The sequence below is a fragment of the Anabas testudineus genome, chromosome 15 (genome assembly GCF_900324465.2).
Source record: "Anabas testudineus chromosome 15, fAnaTes1.2, whole genome shotgun sequence".
Taxonomy (NCBI): domain Eukaryota; kingdom Metazoa; phylum Chordata; class Actinopteri; order Anabantiformes; family Anabantidae; genus Anabas; species Anabas testudineus.
The window spans coordinates 5,452,417-5,479,244 of record NC_046624.1 but is presented as its reverse complement, the minus strand read 5'-3'; the positions used below and the strand labels follow the sequence as shown (position 1 = coordinate 5,479,244).

The 26,828-nt window shown below is 39.1% G+C and overlaps 1 protein-coding gene across 1 annotated transcript in view; it reads left to right on the top strand.

Annotated features, from left to right (window-relative positions):
- cdh23 (cadherin-related 23) overlaps positions 1–26,828 on the top strand; it is a 143,504-nt gene that overhangs the window by 15,494 nt on the left and 101,182 nt on the right. The window contains exons 4-6 of the mRNA XM_026354390.2: positions 22,316–22,458; positions 22,670–22,717; positions 23,105–23,197. Of these exons, the coding sequence (XP_026210175.1) occupies positions 22,316–22,458; positions 22,670–22,717; positions 23,105–23,197 (284 nt within the window). The remainder of the gene's footprint in view (positions 1–22,315; positions 22,459–22,669; positions 22,718–23,104; positions 23,198–26,828) is intronic.

Genomic DNA, 26,828 nt, shown 5'->3' with positions numbered 1-26,828 from the left:
TGCTTATATGTTTTTCCCTCTGCTGTTGGGGGCAGCTGGGGGCAGTTAGGGGTGATGGTATGAACCCTACAGATGGTTGAATCCACTTCTTTCTGGATCTGTTATTCAACCTTTTGACTCTTTTTTTATTTTTATTGTCGTTGCAGTGATTAATAGTGCAATTGACTGACTTTTCATCATATATGTACGTGTCAGCAGATTTAAGAATTAAAATCCCTTGTTTTTTTTAGAAGTTTGTTTTTTGTCACAAGACTTATACTCCTAGTCTGAGAAATTGAGTGTTTGTTCTCCATGTCCACACCCTCAGGGTTGCTTTATATGAGTGGTTACATATCATTTGCACAGGATAGACAGATGATATTTGTTGCACAATTTTTCTTTGGATCCCGAAGGTTTAAAAAAACAGATCTTCAGCATTATCTCCATCATCATCTTACATGTTTTGTAGTGCAGCCAGAAAGGGTCACAGTATCCCACTGAGCCTAGAGTAAATCATCATTGTGACCCCAGACACTACTGCCCTCACAGTTGCCAAGTTTAGCAGTTTTGTCCAGCAGTGATTTCTGGCAGATTTCCATCTTTTCGTGCAGTCAGCTGCTGTTCTAACTATTGAAGGGCAATGATGTGTTGGTGGGTGGCATTACTAATTTCCCTAACCACTCTGTCCAGGTTGCCCTCTGGCCATGAATCATTGTGTCCTCTCTTTGGGCAGATGGGCTTTGTTCCAGCAATGTTTTCCACGGGTCTGGAGAGTTGTCAGTCATGTCCCTGGCATAGCATCTTCAGTGGTATGATTATAAGGGTGGGCTAAGTGAATGGACAGTGTCAATTTATCAAGATTATTGTTTATTAGCTCAGCAGATGTCCTCATTGAGGAGGCCCTCCAATTCATGAACACAAAGCGACACACAGAAGCCACTGAGTCAAATGTTTGTGTGTGTTATGTGAGTAGACAATGTGACATAGAAAATAATGAGATTGCTTTCACCCCAAACACCCACGTATTTTCTTACAAACTCAAGATTACTTATCATCCAACACACTGCCTTAATACAGTAGCCCGGCAGCAATTCAGTGCTCACATTGCTCTTACTTTTGATTGAATAGAGGGGAAATTAAAAATACATATTTTCTCATCTTAAGGTTCAATGCAAAGTCTGTGCAGAGAATAAAGCATGGTAAATGGGCTTTCAGGGCAAAGTGGAGGCAATTTTAATGCTATTCAAAACTTCATGCCTTCCTCTATACTTCACTGGGTCATTATGTTACAACTGATTTGATGAACATAAATGAGCACCTTTCTGACTTAATGGTAACTAAATGACTTGAGCATAGTGATCAGGTTTCCATAGCCACTTTGGGGGTGATGTAACAACATAGGTTTCAAGTGAAAAGGTTTGAGCAGGGGTGAGCTGCAACTAGCAAGTAGTTTGTGTAATAACCAAGTGACTATTGCTCAATATGACCATTGATGGTGTATAAGAGAGATGAGCAAAGCAGGCTGTGTTCAGTTTAAACAGTTCTGTTTGCTATTGCACACACAGACTATCTGGACTTATCTAGGCAGCGGAGTGACTTCAGCTCATAGCCTCTGAGACAGTAGCCTCAGCTCTACAGGAGCACATGATTATTTATCAGAGATATGAGGGAACACATCCAAACACGGCATGGATATTTGATCTGAAACTACATACACTCTCTCCCCCTCTCACCGGCAAGGGGTTTCGTCCAGGAACTGGCAGAAGGTGTTTGAAAGATGCTGCACAAATGTTGGCTGTGGAAACATGTAACACAGTGGGAGAAGGACTTCACTCACATCTCTAATATATATATATATATATATATATACTGTCTATAACTACTGAGAACATTTTCCTATTGTTTTTCATGCAAGCACAAACACCACGCTCAGTTTGACACATGGATGTGTAGATGTAATACGGAGTGAATCAACAAAAAGTAGGTGCCACTGTGGTATCATAAATTCTGGTTCATAAACCAGTCTCATAAATTATTTACCACAATTTTGGAATTTTAATCAGTAATTAAAATGATCAAATGTAAAATCTTTATTTAATTATTAGTAAATTAATTAGAATTAGGGTTAGAATTATATTACAACTAGATTTGTAACCAATACGATGAAGGCAATTTGGAGTACTTTGTTGGCGTACGCCAGATTTGTGTTTATATTGTAAGGGGGTGATAGATAAACTAAATATCTCTCTCTCCTGTGTGTGTGTGTGTGTCTGTGTGTATGTTGAGGGGGCAGGTGGTGGGTGAGGGGTGGGGGTCTTTGCGTGACAGCAAACACAGAAGGGAATTATGAGACAAGGCGGGAAGCTTGATTTCCAACTTGGTCTCTTTGCAGAATCTTATGCTGACTTGTTCTCAACACTGCAATTTCAGTATCAGTGTGAGGTATGCTATGTTTGCAGATACGAGAGAGAGAGAAAGAGCACACATGCAAAATTTATGTGAGTAGAAAGAAACTTTATCCTAAGCAAACATCAATCTAGGACCAGACTATAATAAATGAAAATATAATCCAAAAGCATCAAGTAATATGCATTAATATATAGTTATTAAGTAGCAAATATACAGTCAGGTGAAATAACGATTGCCCAGATGTCAGCTTTATGTGATGATTGCGATCAGATATGTTGCTGTTTTTCCACAGGATTGCTCCAGGTGAATGCAGTTAATGGTGCAGCTGTGTTAGGTTTTGTCTCTGGCTGGTTCACACTGTGATGCATCAAATCCAGATGACGCCTTTATTCCTTGAAACTGTGGAGTGCAGTGCAAAGAAACAAAAATATAGTTCCACTATGTCATCGGTTTGTTACTTTACCATATAATCTGAGAGTTCATGGCTGAACTTCAGGTGAGGGGCTGATAAGGGAACAATTAAGGTATGAGAAATATGTCTCATATAAATGTGAGACCCACTGTTAATAATGTGTATGGTGCATGATTATGCTGCATTAGTAGTTGGCTGTATATTGTAGTAATTCAGTGATGCGTAACATTACTTCTTTCAATATTTAGGACAAATATTTTATCTGGTACCTAATTCTCACTCTGTTCATGTCCATGTCTGTGTGTTCTATTTGTGTATGTCCATTTAGTGTGAGTATGCATGCATGTGATTAATGTCTGTCACATCCAGACAGTGGGATCATTCACTTTTTGAGGGGACAGCTAAACAGAGTAGCTGATGTTTAAATGCAGTGACAGATAACAGTGTGTGTTGTGTCAGAAAATGGGATGTATAATTAGACTGAGAGAACACTTTGATTAAACGATCTCATCTCCTAATCCACTTTGCCCTGATTCGGCAGATTAAGTTCTCTACTGAGTAATTAACTTGTGGAAAGAACACAACATTTGTTCAAAATAAGAAACTTTTACACTCTACTGGGATGGTTTGTGCATGTCTTGTAGTTTATGCCAGCTGAACATAAGGCTTCAATGTCTGATTAAATTTACAAGTTTGGCTTAGGCTAACATTATTACAGCACATCTGCATTTATGCAGGATAAATCACTGTACACGTTCAAATTCAGCTGCTAATACTGAGGGAGAAAGAAGCCTCGCAGGGCAGAGAGTAGAACAGAGAGAGGTTTCTGGCAATATCCATTACATGACTTAATGCCTTAATGAACTGTTGAAGGAATATTTTTCAAACAACAATTTCAGTCGTTGTGAGTCATTCACATCGATTGCCACACTCACATTGTTAAACAAAGGATTTGACATTTTCAATAGAAAATTGCTGTAAAAACAGCATTTCCACTATCACACAGTGGACTAAGGAGACTTTCAAAGGAGCATTCATACCAGTTTCAGAATGACTCCATTAAACTGTCCTCCATATTGCACATTTTTAGCTTTTATATTTATAAGTTGTTGTTTTTTTAAATGTTATGTTAATGAAGATAGTGATGTTTAATACTTTGTTTCAAAGTCTTTGCATGCACTGTCCACTTGCATTTTATTGAGGTTTGCATTTTATAGACACATCTGTAGCAGTAGCATCTGTTGATCTTTAAACATTTTTTTGTTGTTCAGTTGTTGTTTTATTAATTATTTATTAATAATCACCTTGGGGAAATTCTTGTGGACAGCTGAACCACCAACCATTCATACACTACTACCTTACCAACTGATCCACAGTTGCCCCCAGGCCAGAAGATTTTATAAACAGAAGTACAAAGGCCACTCTGCAAGCTGCAAACCCCTGGTTAGCCACAAAAACAGAATTGCCTGGTTTCAATTTGCCAAGAAGTACTTGAAAGAGCAATGTCTTGTGAAGAGATGAAAATAAAATTAACTAGCAGTATATTCAAGAGATGGTAAGAACAAATTATGAAGGATAGATGGAACTGCCTAATATCCAAAGCAAACCTCAGCCGTTACACATTAGGGGGTGTTATGGCTATGGCATGTGTGGCGGCTACAGGTACTGGTTCACTTCTCTTTGAGGATATAATGTTTGTAGCTACATGAATTCTGTGTAGAGGATTTGTATTGAGTTTATAGACATCTGCAGTTGGCCTGCAGTTCATTCTACAGCACGACAGAGATCCCAAACGTCCTGCTAAAGCAACAACGGTTTTTCAAAGTATAAAACCGACCATTTTTGAGCAGCCAAGTCAATCTAATAAATTGGCATGACTTTCATGTTCTGAGGAGATATCATGGGGACTAACCCATAAACCTTAAACAAGCATGAACTAAAGATGGCTGCAATACAGTCCTGGCAGAACACCACCAGAGAAGATACCCAGCAACTGTCAATGAATTGCAGACTTCAAGCACTCACTGCTTGCATAGGATATTCAACAAAGTACTAAACAGGACTACTTTCATTTATATATGGTAACGCTGCTAATGTCCTAAACTGTGCTGTAATTTGTATACGAGAAAATAAAAATGTGTGAACATAGATTTAAATAAAACTGTAATGTTAATTTAACCAATAACTAATATTTTACAAATCTCAACTTGTGGAGTATACTGAAGACAAACTGATAAATGATGGACCTTAGGTCCCAAACATTATGAAAAGGCAAGATATGTTTTTTATTTTCCTGTAACACCAACAGAAAACATGGCTCTAGAAGCAGGACTCTTCAGCCAGCCACTTCTTGTTTTGTTTGGTTTGTTGTGTTTTGATCCTATGTATCAAATATGTAGTAACTGTACTGATGCTAGAGCACATTTAAAATAATTGAAATTTACCCTCCTTTTCTTTTTCAGCATTCTTCTCTGCTCCTTCACATTCTTTTGCTGCCATACTAAATACCTTGCACTTTTAATTAGCTTCATGGCATTACTGATTCAGTAATAATTAAGGATCAGGAAGTAGCCCAAAGGAACGACTTACTAAACATGTTGATAATGTCGTGGTACTCTCTCACCAGCCCATTCCCCGTTGTCAGCTGTCTAGCACACTCTACATTAACTATGGCTTCTCAACACTCAATCCTGTGGACACTCTCTCTCTTTCACAGCTGTTGGATTCAGTATATTTTCTATGTAGCTTGCATACACTAATAAACAAAGCCATTTTCATAACTGTTGCCAACCAATGTTAATTTTACCATGAATTTTCCATTTAGTTTTAGTCATGTCTTGAAAACTCTAGTTTGGTGTAGTCACATTTTTGTCATTTATTTACTTTTTATCAAGGTAAAACATGTAAGGTAAAACTCACCTCAACGCTGTTATGGGCTTTAATCTGTAATGACCAAAGAAATTATTCATAGTGAATATGCAAGTATGGACACAGGTAAAAGAACTTCTAAATTTAGCTGTTACCAGTTTATTATTGTTTTTCTTTAACTAGCACAATATAATTACCTATTTAGCATTTGTGGATAACTAACTGACAGATAGTGGATATGTGCACCACAAAGTGGTGGTTTGATCTTGTAGTTTAATTTCAATGCTGTCTCTAATTGACATGTATGAGAACAACAACATGGCAGTGCATCGCCAGATAATATTAATATTGTGGCTGATTGGTGTGTCTGTTTCACTAAAGTAAAAATAGACTACAGGTATGAGTTTTAGGAAATAAGTGCAGGTCCAGTACTGAGCTTTGCAGGTTTGTGAAACTGGACGTTCAAATGGAATTATGAAAATTAAAGAAAGAAAACAACCTTTGGTGCTTTCAGATATTTTTTTAATTGTCTTGTAACTGTCATTTAGGTTTAGTCATTGAATAAACCTTTGGTAATAAATATTTCTTGTCAGAATTTTCAATAACAAAATGAAAACAGTTGCTAGCAGATTGTTCTGGTGTGAAAGGTCCTTCATCTTGTTTGGACTGATGCCTCTTGTTTTCAGCAGGTTTTTAAATATTGTGGGTGAGGCTGCTGTGCGAGTTTTGTTGCTCGTTCCATTATAGTGGGAGCACTGCGCTGAAGAGCTTTGCTTGGGAACCTTTGCTGAGTGGTGAAGGGACAACCAGAAAGTTACACAGGTTCTTTTAATCTTATGTTCACTACTGTCAGTACAACATATATATGGTTTTTAGTTTTCTGCAGCTCATAGCTTAATTTTTAAAGATAATAATCAGCACAAAAATGGGTGTTTACATACTTTCTCCGCTAGCACTATGAGGTTTTTTGTGGTTGTTCTTAATGGAGACATGACAGATCTTTTTTTTTTATTATTATTATTATTATTATTATTATTATTATTTTGGGCACATATTTGTTAATACTCTTGACTTAGATGAAGATTATACAACGTCTTATGACAAATTAATGCAGAAAACCACGGAATTCCAAATGATTGACATACTTTTCCTTGCTACTTTATGTGAAGTTCTCTCCATCATGTATCACAGTATAAACATTCAGAATCAGTGTGGACCTTCTTTCTGACATTTACAGTAGAAAATCTGAAATTACCTCTATAGGCTACAGAGTGGAAATGTGAGCGAAAAAAGAGAAAAATACAGAGCTGAGCAGTCATAAAATGAAAGGGTAATCAGGGTATTGTTATGGGGGAAGAACAAGATGCTTCTGCTGAGAGTTGATTCAGTGTATTGGGGGGGTTGACATCTAGAACAGTCCTTTTTTTGAAGCATACATGCACTAAGAATTTGCTGCTATTTGACTGCAAGCAGGGCAGCATAGGTCTGCTTATTCTCCCTCTTTCAACTCTCATTTAGCCAAATTTGAATGGGACAAGTGTGTCCTGTCTGCATCCTGGGAAAATGCCATTGTATAATTTATTTATTTATTTTTTTTTTTTTTGTCACTATGTGCGAGTCTGAGCCCATGTGCTGTAGTGTGAGAGTGACTGTCTCTGTGCGTGTGTGCTTTAGGATTTATAAAACTATCTATCAACTGTAGAAATGTAGCATTCCTCCATGTTGAGAATTGAACCACCTGATCTCAGTAGGAGATTGGTTCAAGCATGTCCAGAAGCTGCTAGTAATGACTGGACATTTTCCTCTCCCTGTGAAGAGACCTTACCGACCTCACTTTCAGAAAGGGATACACTTGATCTTCGTACTTCCTGTGACAGCTCTCTGCTGTCATTGAGCTGTTGCATTGACTCCCATAATGGCTCCCCAGTAATGCCAGCAGACTGCCATTCATGAGGGACCTCTGTTTTGGTTTAGTCAATCATCCCTTATCTCTACCCTGTGGTGCCTAGCTCCCCCCATCCTCCCCCAGGAAATAATGGGGTCCACGGTTCAGCGATGTCTGCAAACACACCATCCATCATGACGCAGTGCCGCATTATATTGTCTGCACTTACCCAGCACGTGATGTGTTAGTGTTATTATGCTTCATGCAAACACTCACAGCACTCTGGCCTCATACAACAAGAAAAAGTATGTGAATCTTTTGGAATTCTGTGGTTTTCTGCATTAATTTGTCATAAAACGTTATATGATCTTCATCTAAGTCAAGAGTATTAACAAATATAATGTGCCTAAAATAAAAAAACAAAAACATTCTGGTCTTTTATACCTGTATTGTGAACAACCTTAAAAACCTTACAGTGCGAGTGGAAAAAGTATGTGAACCCCTTGAATAATGACCTCAAAAAAGCTAATTGGTGTTAGCATAAGTTAAAAAAAATAGTTTGTATGCCTGGACAAGAGCTACTTCGATAGCGAAGAATACGATCAAGAATTGTTCCATTTACAAAAAGCTGGAAAGGGTTACAAAGTGATGTCAAAATTCACCAGTCTACAGTTAGGCAAACAATCTTGTTGTTGCTGACTGATGAAACTATATTGAACTATTTGGAAAGAACACACATTGCTACATTTGGCACAGCATATCATCATGAAAACATCATCCCAACTGTAAAGTGTGTTGATGGAAACATCATGATTTGGGCCTGCTTTGCTGCATCAGGGTCTGGCCAGCAGTGAATAGGGGGAAGATGAATTCCCAAGTGTATCAAAAAATTATGCGTTATTATTTTAGACACATTATATTTGTTAATACTCTTGACGTAGATAAAGATCAGATCACATTTTATGACATAAAATGATTTGATTAATGCAGAAAACCATGAAATTCCAAAAGGTTCACATACTTTCTCTTGCCACTGTATTATAGCATTCTTGCATCCCGCACATTCCTACATAATTTTAAGTACATAACGTTTACCTTAATTATGCTGTAAGAAAATGATGCAAATTTCCAACACAGTTTTACATGTTTTGAAATAGCTCAGTCAATAACTCCACTTGATATTTTGGTACAATGCATTTGTAACACAGTATAAAGTGGTAAGAAAGTGCACGCAATCTCACCGGGTTGTTGTTTTTTTTCTTAAACCTGCTCCCTCCACTGTACTTCTCAGTTGGGATGAATATTTTTTAGCTAAAGCAGTTCTTCGAGAGAGGGCGGTCTAAAATTCCTTGTGAACACTGAGGAGGTCTAATCTACAACTACAGGAAGTGCTTGTTTTATAAGTTTTATAATTGTGTGTTATTAGCTTAAGCACTTTGTTTATACTTATATAAAAATCAGATAATATGCTTTGGTTTCAAATTTCAAAACTATAGCATTCAAATAAGTATTGTATGTCCATTCGTTCATCCATCCATTATCCTCACTCCATTGGGTGAGAGGCAGGGTACATCCTGGACAGCTCGCCAGTCTACCACAAGCTGACAAACAAGACAAAGAGAAAAACAACCATACACACGCATTCATGCCTTATGGCAATTTAGAGTGATATATTGTATATTATATGTATAATTACCTCACAGTTGTACTTGTGTACAATCCTTGACTACATGTATTTAGTTTCTCTCCACCATAGAATATAAGCAGTTCCTCTTGGCATGTCACAGTAAAACTCAATGCCCTGGTTGATTGTCTTTGCCAGAATTCTTATATCCTAAAGCAACACATTGATTTAGGGCATGTCTCCCTCAAGTTGTTAGAGACAGTAAACATAAAGAAAACATTGCGGTAAAATTTCACTTTTGACTCTACACAAGTTGTTCAACATATATTTAAGTATATATAGAGTACTTCTATTTATCAATATTATAGGATTTACTCTAGTAGAATTTTTGTGGCTATTCAGATTACACAAATCTTCAAGACACTCTATGTTCTTGACTTTTAAACTACATTTAAAGGAGTCAAGCCAGCTTGAATGGCTGCTGTCTTTTCAGCATCTTGAGAAGCTGAAAGGTGACTCCTGTGACAGAGCTGTTTTGGGATGGACACATAAGCAGGGCTTACATACTTGTCATGGATCACTTCTGGTGTGAATTACAGGTGAGACTTTCAGTACTAGACTGACGCATACAGTTAGTTTACTGCATGTGCAGAGGTGATTTTGTTTTCACTTTAGGCTGCACAGTCCAACATCTTGTGTGAGAATTGTTACTGTTTCTTCAGAGATCTTCTCTTAGACACTTCACACAGAAGTAATCTCTCACCATCCCCTTTAGAAAGATATACAGCTTCTGTAATGTGTCCTGTGTTATGACCAGACAGATTGAGTATACAGACAGAGACAAAGTCAGGTGAAGCATATTGAATAGCTGCAAGCAGTGTGTGATATATTTTTCTGGGTTGTAGAAGTTAATTGAAATTGTCTGTGGGAATGTGATGCGACACCAGGTTGAGCAGTGCTGCAAAGAAATCCAGCACTGAGCTGACAGCCATCACTGTGATTGTGGTAGTGGTTAGATTACCCGACCAACTGAAGTTGGGTTCTCACACATTTATACACATGAAGCTAACACCTTTTAGGTTCCAAATGAAGCTCATGCTCAAATTAAATGTGTCTGTGTGGTTTTCCGCATAGGCAAAACATACAGTAATTGTCCTGGTTCCGTATACTTGTGTGTTTGCTTGTGTCATGAAGGAACCAGAATGTTCTGGTGTGTCACTGCGACATGGCAGCAAGTCCTGATCCTTAAAAGGAGGTTGCTGTTGATAATTCTATGGTCATCTACTTTAAGATTTTTGGCTATTGAAGTCCCAAACATTAAAGTTGACATTAGCTAGTCTTTGATAAAGGCTTTATGATGGCGAGATAGTATTTATCACAAGGGTGTTTGCAGACCACTATGGGATCTGAATCTGGGTTTTATTAACATTTGGGCCATGGTGATTGTAGATCATGAAAGTGTGTGGTGTGTGAGAAATTTAGAGAAATGTCTCTTACATCACAGCATTTATTAACAAAAAAGTAGTGTGATAATTTTGTCGTGCTGGTAGTTTTTTACTTTCACATTTAAGTCATTGTGACATTACTGTGTTTGTGTGTGTGTTTGTATGGCTATTTGAGGACCAGCATTCATTTTTTAACCAACGGAGTGCATTTTTACGAAGTAAGGACATTTTAGCCTGTCCTCACAATAAGAAGGCTGTTTAAAGAGCAATTTTGGAGTAAAGTCTAGGTTTTAGGGTTTGGGTTTGGGTTAGAATTAGGTTTTGGTTATGGTAAAGTTTAGGGTGAGGCAGTACTTGTGATAAATAAAAAATTAAAACAGAGTAGATTACCATGGCCTATGTGACAGTCGAGGGGTAGGGAATGAATAATGTCAGTGTGTCCTTACACTGCCATACAAAAGTTTGTGTGTCTGTGTGTGTGTGCGTGTATTCTCCAATACTGAGAAGAGCATTGCTGGGTGGCAGATCAGCTTCTTGCAGCTGCTTATCTGGCCCAGGTGGGTCACGGCTGATACCTGCCCGAGCCACACAGAGCAGCTAACCTGGAAATTGATGTTTCACATCAGCGACCACCTCTCTCTGCTCCATTGCAGGGAAGCTGTAAGCGTGAGGAAGAGGGATGCGTGTGTGTGTCTATTTGTGTATGTTGCTTGCATCCGTGTTTGTGGGGTTTTTTTTGTTTGTTTTTTTTTTTTGTCTGTGCCCCCCTAGACGTACACCTATGCAGCAGTTAATTTTGTGACTCAAGTGCAACTATATTGTTGCTTTTTGTTAAACAGGCCTTGATTCCTAATACTGTTTTTACAGATGCTAAAAGACCATCTTTACAATTACATAGAAGGTCTAAGAAATTAGGAAAAAAAAAGATGAAAAAATGAAATATCAATGAAAACTCTTGGTGGTCTTTGAAAATCAGAAAGCTCTAGGTCTCAAATACCACTAGTGATGATTTCAAAGGAGAAAGAAATCTCTTACTGGGGCGTGCATAATGTTCTGAATATTACTTGAAAATGAGCTCCTGCTGAGAGAAAGAACCTGTGTTTAGAGCACTTCAAGCACCATATTTTGCTCAGCCATTGTCGCTTCACATGCACCAGATTTTCTGATTTGTGTAAGACCAGTGGCAAGGCCAGCTGAAAATGGTCTTTTTTCCCTTTTCAGCTGCTGAGATGTAACTTGAAGTAGTAACAGATTAATAATTCTAAATTTTAAAATGTCTTAGTTGCCACAAATCTGATTAGTTCTAGAATATCAAAATCGACAGTCTGATTATTTGTATTATTACTTATTTGTTCTGATGTCGACTTGATGTGGTTATACAGTAGGAGATGTCTGTCTCTAATATCAGTGTCGGTCATTTGCAGCTGGTGTGCATTCTTTGGCATTTTTGGCAATAAAACTGACATTTGTTCTTATAAAGGCCAGAATGCTGGTGTCAAACACAATTGACAAGTAAGGTGCTTGTACTCGGTGTCCCTCATTTACTAGATCCAAGCTTAAATCTGCTTACTTCTCCATTACTGGAGAATAAACTCATACGCTTCTGTATCCTCTCTCTCTCTCACTGATAACACTCTCATCATGCAAGGTGATTTTATTGTAACTGTAGCCTTTTCAGCACTGACCTATATCTTTCTCCATCTTGCACTTACACTAAGTTATGTGCAAGACTTATTTATCTGTGCTTGTTAGCTGTAAGCCTATTTATAGGCCAATAAGCCATGTGAGAGAGTGTGTGTTGTGTGTTCAATCATATGTGTTTGTGTGTGATTCTTGCACACTGGTGGGACAGGGAGCTGGAGAGAGTACAGTATAATTGCTCTACTCTCTCTTATCTCACAGCCAAGAAGGTGTCTGACATTTAACAGGCCTCCTTAGGACCATGGATCATTTTTAAGGAATAAGGCAGGCTTGTCTGTCATCTCTACCTCTCGCTCTCTCTCTGTCTTTCCCTTTGCTTAACCCACATCCTTGCGCTTTGTCTCTTTCTTTCTCCTATTTGTTTCTCTGTGCAGTAGTTTTTATCCAGTCTCAGCTGCTAACAAATCCCAGACTTTTCTGTTGTCAGCCCTTGTGCATGGAAGATACTGTGTTTTTTCTACAGTATGTTAGCCTACCCACACAAACTCACACTTAACATACTAAATATCAAGTTACTTGTATTGTTCATCATTTTGCCCCAAACCTGTGCAGCATGTCTACTAAAGAAGCTACTTTTTGTGTGATGGGGAAAGGAGAAGAGAAATTTGCCCCAAACTGAGTAGCTGTTGCTCAACACCTCTCATTTTTTATGAGTGCTTCTATCACCCTGTCCCTCTCTTCAGATTAACCAAAGAGGTCAATTGGCAATTTGCTGTGCCAAAGTCTTTGTCAGGAAACAATATTAATTTTGGCTAATTAAGACCTGAAACTAATGAGTGCTACACATAATGAGTTCATTTATAATCCATAAAACAAGTGTGGCGTGTTATGGGATAAAGAAAAAGCTGTCATGGAAGCAGCCGGACATGAGAATTCTGCAGCAGCGTAGCAAACACACACATTTAGATGCATGCACGCACACTCACTCACACACACACACACACACACACACAAGAATCTGGCATGTCTGCATTGCAGTCCTCTGTTGGTCAGTATGAGCACAATTTCAGCCAAGCTTTTCAAACAATGACCATCCTAGTGACCTAGCCCCCCCACCCCCACACACACACACACACATACACACACACACACACCCCACCACCCATCCTCCCACCCCGTTCATGTGCATCTGTCTGTTCTGTCTTCTTCTTTCTCATGCTCTTTATTTTACTGTGTGTCTCTTTTTCTCTCTTCCTGCTGTTGCCTGTATGTCTCAGGGGAAGTGGTGGATCACTTCTAAAAGCAACAGAACGATACAAGTTTTGAGCAAGTTAAAGGAAGGGATGGAGATAGGATTGGGAATGATAAGACAGAAAAAGGACAAGGGGGGGAAAATGAGATGGGAAGGACACAAAATAAGAAGGAAAAGAAGGCATGGTCAGAGAGGGAGATGCTTCACTCTAGGATTGACTCTAAACTCCATGGAGTTAAAAGATTCCATCTCAGATGTGTTTTAATTGACACTTCTCAATCCAACCACTGTACTTCAAAATATTACTGTTAAACTGTCCATTTAACAGCCAGTCAGCACTAAAGTTCATAGTACCTTTTCTATGTTACAGCAAGGTATCTCTTGTGCATGACATGTTAAACATATTGTCAGCCTTTTTAATAATATTTGTGACTCTGCTCTAGCAACAGCTGCTAAAGATTGCCAATGTGTCCTGTAAAGACAGCAACAAGCAGCCTTGAATAGATGTCAGTATTCGTAGCTGTAAAGCTGAGTGTAGGAAAGCAGAGAAGAGATGGAAGCACTTTGTAACGTGTGTTTAGAAAAGTGCTTTATAAATTATTTTATTATTATTAATTTATTATGGATGGGGGAGATGAAATGGGGTGCTAGAAAATGTGGATGTGGAAGTGAAACACACATGGTGGGAGTATATATTGTCAGAGGGGAAGATAGGGTGAGGGGGACTTCACAGCAGGTGGGCATACTGTAAGAGAGCAAAATAGAGATGCACTAGTGACTCCAAAGCCCATCTGGCCTTGCCCTGGCCTGGGCAGTCATTTGGCTATACTCAGCTGAAGTGGATCTGACCAGGATCAGACATGCTAGTGTGGCCTCTGGAACTCAATGCTATTCTACAGCTGTTACACCATATGGACTCAGTTATCTATGAAAAGGGAACAGAAATAATGTACAGCAGCTTAGTCTCCCATTTGTCTGTGGCAAGTTGATCTTAAGGACCTCTTTTGTGTTATCATTTGCTGTTGTATATGCTGTTTGTGAGCTAGTGAAAAGCTCCAACATCTTTGTCTGGAGAATTGGCTGCTGCAACATCAACCGGGTTTTTCCTGTCAATTCAAATAAATCAAAGTTGTCTGAGGAAAAAAAAAGACTGAGCAGAAGCATCACAGAAAGAAAGAGCTGTTGGTGAACAATTAGGGTGAGCGAATAGAGAAGCTACTTTCACTATAAGCATGCAGATAGAGCTAATTCAACACAGTATCTACGGTAAAAACAATATGATAAGTTCTTAGTTTGTCATTGTTTTTGGGGCAATTTTGCTGCTCCTGCACTCAAAAAAGTGAAACCTATACAAAAGGTTGTATGTACTTGATTTATCTAACTTGAACAGAACTTGAGGTTTATCTAACTTGTGTAGTGCCTCAATAATATGATTCACTTTATACTAGCCCAATGTAAATTCATACATATTAAATGGATACTTACATATTTGCTCTGTTTGGACAAGTCTCCATCAGTCAAACTAGAGGAAAGGCTTTCAGAACAAATCAGTCCAAACACACACACAAAAATTGTTTTTTTTTTAAAAATAAACTCTCATTTGTCATTTAATATTTTAAGGCACATAAGATCTAAAATAGTTTTTGCTTTTGTAAATGTTAAGCTGTCCTGGTGATGTACAGTAAACTGTTAAACCTTGTCAAAGTCGTGAATAATCCATGTGTCAGTACTATCAAGATCCTGATATTGAACCTGCTGTCATTAATTGTGAGCTGCACCTGTGTTTTTCCGTCCTCTGAAAGGTGTCAATCTTGTTGCTTATTGTATCCATAAAGGATTTCCACATTAGTTTTAAAATTCAGCAGTAGTAACTGCTATTTGATAAGGGAGTAACTCGATGGGCGAGATTTGGAGGACCATCTATCATCTGTCTATAATTTCTGAATAGTTTGTTCTTTTGCTTTAGTAATCTTACTTGGCATGGGATTATTCTCATACCTTTGAAGTAACATTGAAACTCAACATAGTTACTTGTTCTAAAGCAGATATGGTCATAAAGGAGATATGGCCAACAAACGGTTTCAAAATTGAGAAATCATAGCAAAAGAAATAATCCTGACATACATGTTAAACTGAATATTTACTATATTTAAGGTATAGTGTCCATTTAATTGTCCCTGTATATTGCAAATACATTGCTGCCCTTTTCTAAGCATACATGCGTTTGTTATTCCTATATTTGTCAATAAAGGAAGCTCTTATTTTCTGGGGTAGTACTCCACACTCTGCCAGTGACAGCTAAGGCTGCAGGTCAACTCTGCGTTGCCACAGCCTCATTCTTGACCCCAGTGCCTGCCATTCCCCAACATCCCTTCCACATCATCAGGGCTGACAGAAACAACATCAGCCCTATATTTCAGTAACACATGGGCCAAATGATAAACATGTAAACGGGAAGGAAAAGGTCAAAAGGGAGAGGCTGTTGTTTTAGTTTAGTGTGTGTGTGTGTGTGTGTGTGTGTGGGTGTGGGTGTGGGTGTGTGTGTGTGTGTGTGCGCACAATGGAGGTGGCATGTTCCATTACCCGACCATGATTTAGCTCATTCTCTTGTAATAGACAGCCCTTGTGAGGTCAGCAGAGGGCCATTGTAAGAGAGAGTGAGTGTATGGAGGGTGAAAGAGAGAGGCAAATAACAGAATAAGAACAGGATTAAAAGCTGAGATGAGCAGCAAAACTGGATAAAAAGAGCAAAGCACAAAGACAGAAGGAAAAAGAAAGAATTGGGCAGGCGTTACAAAGTGCCAGTACTGATGGACATGTTGGGTATGGGTTTGTTGGGTCGAAGCGTATGTGTTTGGGGTGGGCGTTTGCTTTTGTGACAACGACAGGCTAGACTGGTTCAGCCGTCACTCCAGGAGCCTCAGAAGCACACAGCCACCTGTCCACTCATATCAGTGCTGCCCGCATCCCTCTGTCTGGGCTCCGCAAGCAGGATGGAGCATGACGAGACGATGACAAAAATGAAGGAGAGATCTTGGGGGAACTACAAGACTGGGATGAGATGGAATAGAAAAATAGCAAGAGCAAAGAGCTTTTCTGCGTGATCGGAGGGTGAACATAGCTGCGTGTGAATGTGCAGTGACAGTTTTGCCTCGCCTCACCAATGCATGGGATGACTGCTCACTAATGTCCTTCGCTGTCCTCTGAGTTTTGCAGTGTGATTGGTTAGTCACAGCCTTGTCCCTTATTGTTTTCATCATTTAACCAATTGGGTGTACTAGAAAGCCAATCCTAGGCTGGACATCCAGTCCAGCCTCGTCCTGCTCAGTTCACTTTAGACTAAGCTCCGTCGCTCTCATTGTATTCATTTGTTTTGATTTCACTTTATTGTCAGAATTACTTTTGAAATTTGTCTTGCATCTTTACAAAAAATTAACCAACACTGCACTTATTACATTTATCACTGACACCAACATTTATCACATCAGACGTTACGGCTGCAGATTCAGTGTTAATCATAGTTGTTATAATTGATACAGGGGAAAAAAATTTTTTAATCTCATTAGTTTCATGCGGAATTCTAAATCTTTTCGATATTCCTCAAATGGAATATGTGAAGGATCTGACATTTTACCAGCCAAGGCAAATGAATAACGTCTACACAGCAAAGTCAGCCTCAAATATACTACTAGTATTAGTACTAGTATTTATTCATTGATGTTTGTACAAGTTTGTCTTACTTTACACAAATTGTTTGATTCTGCCATTTGTAGTATAGCTCCTGACAGTGCATCACTGTTTTTTTCACACGATTTGAAAAAGTTTTTTTTTTTCTTTTTTTACACGTGAATTACAGGTAAACAATTAGTTTCAACATTTTGATTCTCCTGTCTGTCAAGCCATGGACCGTAGCCTAGTTTCTACTGAAGTGGTAAATATATTAATAAGATAGAAATTAAGAAAATACACTCTCACCCACATTAACAAAAGGTTACTGAACATAGGATTTCCTTGTCTCTTTTCCCTTCCTTTACACTTATCATTTATACTATAGGACATCACCATTGTTAACATAAGTGTGTGCATATGTGTCTAAAGAGTATCAACAAGTATTAATTATAAATGTATGTGCATACTATTAGTATATACAGTCTGTTCACTAACAACCAAGTACCCACATGTATGTACAATGTGGTCTGGTAGATGTGAATTTCTCTCAGTAATGGGTAAAGGAAAGGCAGACGTGTTCTCCTTCCATCCGTGACAGATTTAGTCATAAATCTGTTGGATTAATACACAGCCCCTCAAGGACTCTCGTGGTGTGTGTTGTTGAAACACAGGAGTCACTTAAAGCCAGACTCTAGGCACTATTTGTCTTCAACTCTCTTCCCCAATGCAGTTATTGATGTCACAAACACACACGCGTACTCATTTACCCATACACACACAGACACACATAGACATAGAGGAGAAGGCCAACAAAGATTAGAGAAAGGGTAAATGAGAACAAAATGAGCTACAATATGGTAAATGTGTTTTTCAAAGGCACTATTAAGATGTAAGATTTCTGTGTGATAAATTAGTCTTTTTCTTCAAACAGACAAATATAACCTCCTTTGAAGAACTTCAGTAGTAATTCATACCCTTTATTTAATAAGTAAATTGTGCTCATCTGCAGCAGTCATTTCAATTTGAGAGTGTGTTGCATTTGTTTATTCATGGCACAAAGGCTTACAAACATAATCAGTGGCCTTTTTCTTTCTTTCAATCTTTCTTTTTATTGCTAGCTGTCTAATTGACCTCCCTGGGGAGAAGGCTTTACTGTCATTTTCCATGGCTGTTTTGAAGCTACTGGGAAATAAACTATCTGTATGCATTCTATTTTTCGCTATTAAAGATGCCCCCTGAACACATACACCTCTCTTTGTATGGAAATCAAGGTCCAAGCACTTTTTCTGACCACAACGCTATTGTCATTCCAGGTAGATTTGCTGGGTTTATTTCCAAGTCCAACTGGTTTCCCAAAAGCAACCTAATTTCATAGACATCAACGAAGCACACAGCACCGTCGGCAGAGAAAGCGGCGATGAGTTGATTTCAACTCATTTCCATCTTATTTCTAAAGAAACAGAAAGTAGTTTAATTTATCATATATTTGACTGGAGGTGAGGGTGCGAGTTAATGCATGTGCCCCCAGGAGAGCTCTTAAAAGTATGATCTTAAAACAGTGACATAAGTCCCCTTATGGAATCAGACTCCTAAATTACCCTCAAAGTGCTTCATTTTGAGCCATTTGACTGGAACAGTTTGAGTTGTACATTGGTACAGTATGACTACACAGGATTCTGGTTAGAAGCTGCATTATGTGGTGACGAGTACAAATAAACAGCTCACTCAGTTCCTCTCTTAAATCGTTAGTGACTGACTAAAGTTCATACCCACCTCATGTTTACACAGTTTGAATTTAAGCATGCTGTTCTCATAATTTGGTGTTTGGACTCCAGTGACCACAGGTAACAAATATTCAGTGTATTTTTTAAAATTTAACAAATGTACCGTGTCATTTCTCCACTACAGTGTGACTGTATAGATTGTTCGATGCAGGTATCCTAGTGCATGCCATCACATTCTCACTTTCTGTAACAGTTGTGTGAAAACAGCAGACCCATTTTGTTATAATGGCACACAGTCAATTAGCAGGATGTGGTTTTGCAAGCTCACTGTTTAGCACTGTGCCTGTTATCCCAGACCTAATGGATCTGATGCTGAAAAGTATACAGCATCGTAGCTTAGAGTCATGGTCTCATAATCACAACTCATCTATGTGACAGATGTGAAGGATTCCCATTATCGCTTCTCTCCACAGAGTATACTGTTCAATTTCTCTTCACATGGTAATCCATAAGGTGACAAATGCTGCACTATAAAGTAGAGAACAAAATACAGGCACTGTACTGAACAAGCTCATGCTGCTATTTAGCTGAAGACAGTATTTGCCTGCACAAATTTGTGATGGGAGTGATTGATATGAGGCACTGTGGCTTCAGCTTGGCGTTGCTGATGTGTTTGAAGGTTCTCTTTGTCAGTAGATAGTGTGGTAACATGAGTGGCATCATACTGACTCATCAGCATACCTATTGCATGACTTGAGCCCTGATGCTCACTGGGCCCTCCTCAAGACATTTCATCAAGTATTTATTCAGAGCAGGTAAAGATCTCTCTGCCTTGACGTCCATAGTCAGTCTTTGTCTCGAGGTGGCTTTATCTTTTTTTTTGTCTGCCACTGCTTAAATGGAGGGTGAACTGAACATTGCCTATATATGTGTTAAGCCTCTGTGTACCATAAAATTCAAAACTATAATTCACAACATGCCTGAAATTGCAGTCCTGACAGTGTCTGTCCCACTGAATCAGCTCTCAGATGAACGAGAGGTCTAGCGATGTCACCAACATAATGAACAGGGCTTTGGCCTATAGCCTCTTTTCTTTCTTAGGTCTGAGGCCCCAAGGCAGGCCTGAGCATAGCGCCCATCTCACATGCGCAATTCCTATTGATCCATCAGGGATTGATGTCCTACAGCAGCTGATTTAGAGCCCCCACTGGTCCTCCTTTCCTAAAAGGTTGGGTTGAGTAAAACGTGGCTGCTGGTGGCTATAAGTTAGCAAGGGTACTTATTTTTTTTCCCTTCCTCCTCCTTTCTGTCAGTCTTCTTCAGGTTTCACGCTTATAGCACAGCCATTTTCTGCTCTACATGTCTAACAAGTTAAACCATACTTGATACTAGGTGTTCCCTTAATTTCAAAATTAAACCAGTTTTGACAGAAACAACAAATGGTACAATAGGTAGGAGTATTTGCTGGCACCTAAATGTCTTTATGTCCTTACGTTGGTCTGTTGTGGTTTGGAAAAAAGATTTTATAAAAAAAAAAAAAAAAAAATAGTAAGTGTGACTTGTAAATTTGAGTTTGCAGAGAGACTAAAAGCTTTAGGGTGAATAGGACAGAAAAAGGTGAAGTAGAGAGATTACTCCTCCAGCCCATCGCTCTTGTCATGAGAGTAGTGTTGCAGAGTAGAGGAGAAGGGGAGGGGCAACGTTAATGTGCACTGTATCATTCATAACGGTAATACTGGCATCACTTGCTGCTAAATAGCATCATTTGTCAGAGGATAGAACTTGGTGCCACAGTATTACAGATAAGTAATAGAAGGATGCACTATACACAAACCTACAACCACATCTAACCATAAACACACATAACACTGCACAATACAGTACTTATGAGAAATGTTTGGGATCTAACCAAACCTTGACCTTTCTTTATACTCATCCTAAATCTTCTGTGATTCCAAATTCTAACCCTAAAACTAAAATTTCCCTTAAACAAACCTAATCCTAACTTTAGTTGCAAGAATAAATGTATCCTTTTGTGTGTCCTAAGGTAAAATTAACACACATAATAAAACCTGACTTTCAGATTGCATAGTTTACCAAATCTATAATTATATACAAATGAACACACATTCTGTTCAAGTGGACATATTCTTGCAGTACAGCACACCTCTGTACTGCACACTTTTCCATAAGCTGACCAAATAATCTAACACATACTGTATGCTTCATGGGTTGGTCTTGGTTTAGCTCTCTTTTCCAGAGTAGGTGTTAATCTTCCACAAGACTGTAGCTCTCAAACAGTCTCAGTCCCAAATGACAATTTGTTATGCTTCAGTCGAGTGTATGTCTACCCACATGGAGCAGACAGTTCCTCCACAGTTGAGAGAGGAGAAAAAAAAAACAGTTATTATTGATGACTATAAGGTAAAATGCTTAATTTGCACAGTCTTCAACCAAATTATAACTCATATTGAAAGCAGCTGAATTTGCATAAATCCCATTAGACGCAATGAGAGGGGTTCATAAATCGTCATATTAATTAGTCGTTTTTGCCACCTTTTCATAGGAAAATGAGGTATATTAATAAAACGAGAGGGGAGTGTGATTGTGAAGCCTAATTGGTCATTGTGTTAAGCTTTTTGGTACGCAAGTGACAGTCTTGATTTAGTTAGCTTCACTGTTATTGTCTGGCCACATCTACATAGAAGAAGAGAGTGTAGAGGTGGGTGTACATGCAATCACTGCATGTGTATGATCTGTGTATTTACAGTATTTTTCAAAATCATGTAATCATCTTCCTATTTCTATGTAGATATAGGGTGAAAAGTGGAGCTGAGGCTTGTCCCATCATGCTTTGTGTCATTACAAGAACAAACAGACAGATATTAATTGTTTGTTTAAATCTGTGATAATACAGGTCACCATTGTTTCAGATGTGTTGGAGTCATTTTCACCTTAACAAATGAGAACTTTGCAAGTCCTTAGTTCACCATTTTACTGCACATGGAAGGAAACCTTTTGACGCTGATAATCAGTCAAGACAAGAGTGAATGTGGGAGTTCAGCTGATGTTGGGACAAGTGAAGCTACCTATATAGTTTAAAACATGATTAACATTCTGAGCTTCCCTCTAAGACCCCTTGGAAAGGGAAAATTGACGCGTAACAGCAGGATTGGTTTGTGGCTATTAGTTTGGGGATGAATACATGTCAATTCACTTTGTCAGAAATAACTTTGACTTTAACTTTTCTCTTTTGATTTTGATGGTTTATCTGCACAGGGATGTGCAATTTAAGAGCCTGGTACTGTTCATATTGTGTTTGATTGTTCATCATCTGTAAACGGAAAAGGAACATAATATAATGCTATCAAAACACCTTAGACAATACTAAACTCTCTGTTTGACAGGTTCATCAGTTACTCAGCTGAACGCAATTGATCCTGAGGCTGAACCACTTGTGTATGGGATCTCAGGAGAAGAGGCCATGAAGTATTTTTCAGTGACCTCGGACACTGGCGTCGTCTGGCTCCGTCAACAGCTTGACCGTGAGGTAAAGACACCAAACAAACAAACAATACCACTAACTGCTGCATACATTTACATATTGCCCAAGCAAAAGCCCTGTACAAGAAAATACAACAAGAAAAATTTTAAAATAGCAACTGGAATGTAGTAAATGCTCAGGTTTCTTTTTTTGTATTCTTCTTTGCACCACAAATTCATACAAAGTTTGTGTTGATGTATGCCTATATCTCCACCAGACCAAGTCAGAGATGCAGGTCGTATTCTACGTGAGTGACACTCAAGAGGTAAGAGACAGATTTGCACTGTGATCACAGTTATGACACCCCTTGTCACACACTGACACTTGGTTATAGCCTGACCACGTTACATAGAAACCTTCTTTCTCAATCTGTCTGTCTTTCAGTCTTTTGCATTCATTCTCACCCATATTTCTCTCTTTCTCTCATGTAATCATTCTGACACCTGTCTCACTCCACACAGTTTAGTTGCTGAAACATACAGACATTCAACCTACTCTCCCTTGCGGGTAATCTATCACACACTTGTCCTATCTTTCACTCTGAATCCTGCCTTGGTGTGGCTAATACACATTTTCTGTGAGAACAGTTCTCTGTCAAGTAATGTGCGGAGGCGGTTTTGGAACAGTTTTACCAAGGTGTTTCCTCCCTCAGGTGGTCAAAGACACAGTAAACATCCAGATTGGAGACGTGAACGATAATGCGCCAACCTTTCACGGGCAGCCCTACACAGTCCAAATCCCAGAGGTAAGAATGACAGACAGCTCATTACCTGGTAAGCTTGATATAATTTGGTATATAGGTACATAATTTGTAGTTTTATGAACAGAAAGAAAATCATACCAACAGAAAATGTTGAGATCTTTTTCAAAGTGCATTTTCTTCACAAATATCTAGCACGAAGTGCTTTGGACAACAACTGTCTGTGGCTGGAATTGAAGAAAAGGCAAGAAAACATATGGAAATCACATTGACTGTTGTAACAATAGTATCTGCATGTGGGCTACACACACTGATCATCAACTATTCATAGTGTTTTTCGGTCTCTGCTGCTGTGGAAATGGCTGCATTTTGCTGCACCTGTGATCTACGATTCGAGTTGTCTTCTAGCTCATGTTTAGAGAGTGAGCAAAGCCTCCTTTATAGAAGAAAAACACTCAGTGCAGTAGAGACCTCAATCTTTTTTCTTCTCTCAGTTTCTCTTGCTTTTCTGTCCACTCTCTGAATCTGCTACCTTCCTCCCTGGCTCTCACTTCTTTCCATCGGTTTCTCTTCTCTTTGCCCTCTTCCTCATCTAATCCTTGATATGAAGTAATTGCCAAAGTGGAGTGAAGGACTTCAAACAGGGGCTGAAATACACACACACACACACACACACACACAAACTTTTACACATCCACATATCGTGTTGTGTTTATATTGAGCACATACCCCTTTCTGAGACTTCACCAAATCTTCAAAGCCACTGGCTTTTTCTTTCCCCAATCCATAAAGTCAGGCAAATAAATGGGAGAAAGGAGGACTGTTTAGATGAGGATGTTTAGACCACCCACCAGGGAAGGTTTTCTCAGGCCACTGCAACTGCAATTCAGTTGTGTGGGACTCTGTTATGGTCCACATACAGGCTTTCCAAGCTCTGCAAACAATAGGTGTCAATTTTACCTGTGGAAAACCATTAAACAGAACTGTATTTGACCCTCAGTTACTCACATATTGTTTATGTCAGTCCTATCCCCATAGTTGAGGTAATGTGGGTAATATAATAGATCAGCTACCTTGAACCATTAAACGCAGCGACTCATTCAACAGCATGAAACATTGGAAATAACTGAAGCTCTTAACAATGAGACAATTTATTCAAAATAAAAAATGCAGATTTTGCGTATGTGAGCACAGTGTGCAACTATAGCAGGTGACTGTTTTATTACAAATCTCAATTAATTTGTTTGTGTGCCTTAAATAATGCGTTGTTATCACAACACAGATCACAGTCCAAGAGCTGTTCATTAAAACCTTCCTCTTAAAGTGTTGGGAACTGCTCATTCAGGAGTCAGTTTCATCCTCATTGCACCTTGTTTCCCCTTCTTCTACCCTTTACTCTACCTTATCTTGTTGCTCAACAACTTTCATTACCTGCATTTTTATGGCCTCATTACCTGTGTGACCCTAACTGACCTCTAGCGGACAAAGCAAACATGCTGCGACATCACTCGATCACCCTGTCACTCACTGGGCATGCCACAGTAACTCTGGTTTAGAATACCATCAGCGCTACAAGATAGTGCAAACAGATGGGAAAGTGTGATGTGTGTGAAAGAGGACATAGCAAAAGCAGGAGTGATGATGGAAAGACAAAGGATTCAAATAATGAAGTTTAACACTAGCAAAGTGAGAAAACACAAAACAGATTTGCAAAAGGCAGAAGAAAACAAAAGACAGTTTAAAAGTTGTTGAGCCAGAAGTTTATTTAAGGGAGGAGGGATATTGAGATAGGTCTGATGCAGCTTAGCAGTGAACAGATGAACCAGTGTGAGTGGCAAGGTGAGCAGTGCGGTAGGGAGAGTGGGGGAGGGTGTGTGTAAATGTCGTTTTAATTTGTAGAGCCATAAAGAGGGTGAAGGGGAGCAGGTGGGCTGCTAGCATTCCCTCTGTCAGTGCTAATGAGCTGGCCAGATTTACAGCATCCACACACTGAGGCAGCCAGCAGCAGAGACTGGATACAAAGAGCGACGACTATTAACTGGAATAATGTTTTGATAGAACAGCAGATGGGCCTCAACCCAAATCCATTATTGGATGAGATGATGAAGTGAGACCACAACATACTGAAAAATGTTTTTCACATTCCCTAAGCACAACAGGTAGTCCTCTATATAGCAAGGTCTCTGTTGACAAACTCATAATGTTTTGCCAGTTGTGTATCTGTAGAGTCCTGAGCTGCTGCCTGAGCAACTGTGGGACCATTCATGGTTAAAGAACAACTGTGCCCAAAAAACACTCTCTTACACACCTCCCCAGGCTACCTGACCCTTACATTCCCCTACTGGGAGTGGGCCTCGCTGTCAGTGCCACTGTGATAATATCAAATGCGAGCGCTAACAACCTTCTAACTGCCCAGTGTGAGCCGTCTCCTGCAGCTGTCCGTGAACACCGGTTTGTTCTGTTCTTTTATTCACTTGCTTCTTTTTCTCTGCACATTCTTCTGCATGTTTCTCCAGCTGTCTTCAGTCCTACACACTTGCCAACATGCACAAACACATTTGCTATTGTATTTATTGGGCATAATCTGAACTGATTGTGCTTTTCTACCTTAATGGACAGAGCACTTTACAATTTTCCTCTCATTCACCAATTTACACTCAGTGTGTGAGTGAGTGGAGTTTCCATGCAAGCTTGGAGCAATTTAGAGTTCAGTGCTTTGCCCAAGGACACTCCAGTACATGCACTGGAGGGGACTGAACCGATCTTCCTAATCCACAGCCACTCAGATTTTATGCTTACTTAGTTTTACATGACCTTAGCGAACTTGTTAAAGTTTATTTTTTTGTCCCTCTACTTATATTCAGAATTTAAATTGCTTCCCTTTTTCATCGTGTTGCCAATACTCACATTCATCCCTACCTACAGTAGATACGCAGTGCAGTGGAATCCTGCCTTCGATAACACAGTAATGATGCACACAAGATTGTATAGCTGACTTCAGACCAACGCTGTAATGCGGCACATAGATGGATTAAATGTATTGGCACACAGGCAGAGAGGCAAGAGGCTCAAAGTGATAGATATCCAAACTTTATCTGTTTACTGTCTCTCAGGTATGTCAGGCAGGTGAACAAATTCCTCTTCAGCCTCTATTTTCTACTAGCCATATCTCAGTGTCCCTCTCTAACCTGCAGTAAGCTCTGATGAACTACAGCTGCCCAAGGTGGAAACCCCACAGGTGAAAGTCAGACATCTAAAGAAACCAAGACCCTCAACCTGATCTGATATGAAAACACTATATTGATAGTAATGTGATATATGTAAATGCATGTATATTTTGTATAATATTAGAATACTTAAAGGTAACTGGTAGTCAATACAATTTAAACAAAAATATCTCTGATTACTTTTCTAGTAATGACTTGTGACTTTTATCAGTAGCATGTTCGGCAATCAGGTCCAAAGGCACCCTCATACCAGTTCTGTAGAAGGGAGGAATTGAAACCAGCATCGTTTTGTCTCCCAACTTTTTGGCTACTACTTCATCCAAACAATTTTGAGTTGAATGGAATACAGCGTTTCATGCACTGAGCATACGAACACAAACACACACACACACAGATGCACTCATATTTTGGGTAATATTGGCTGAGGGTGTTTGAGAGCTGCTATTACG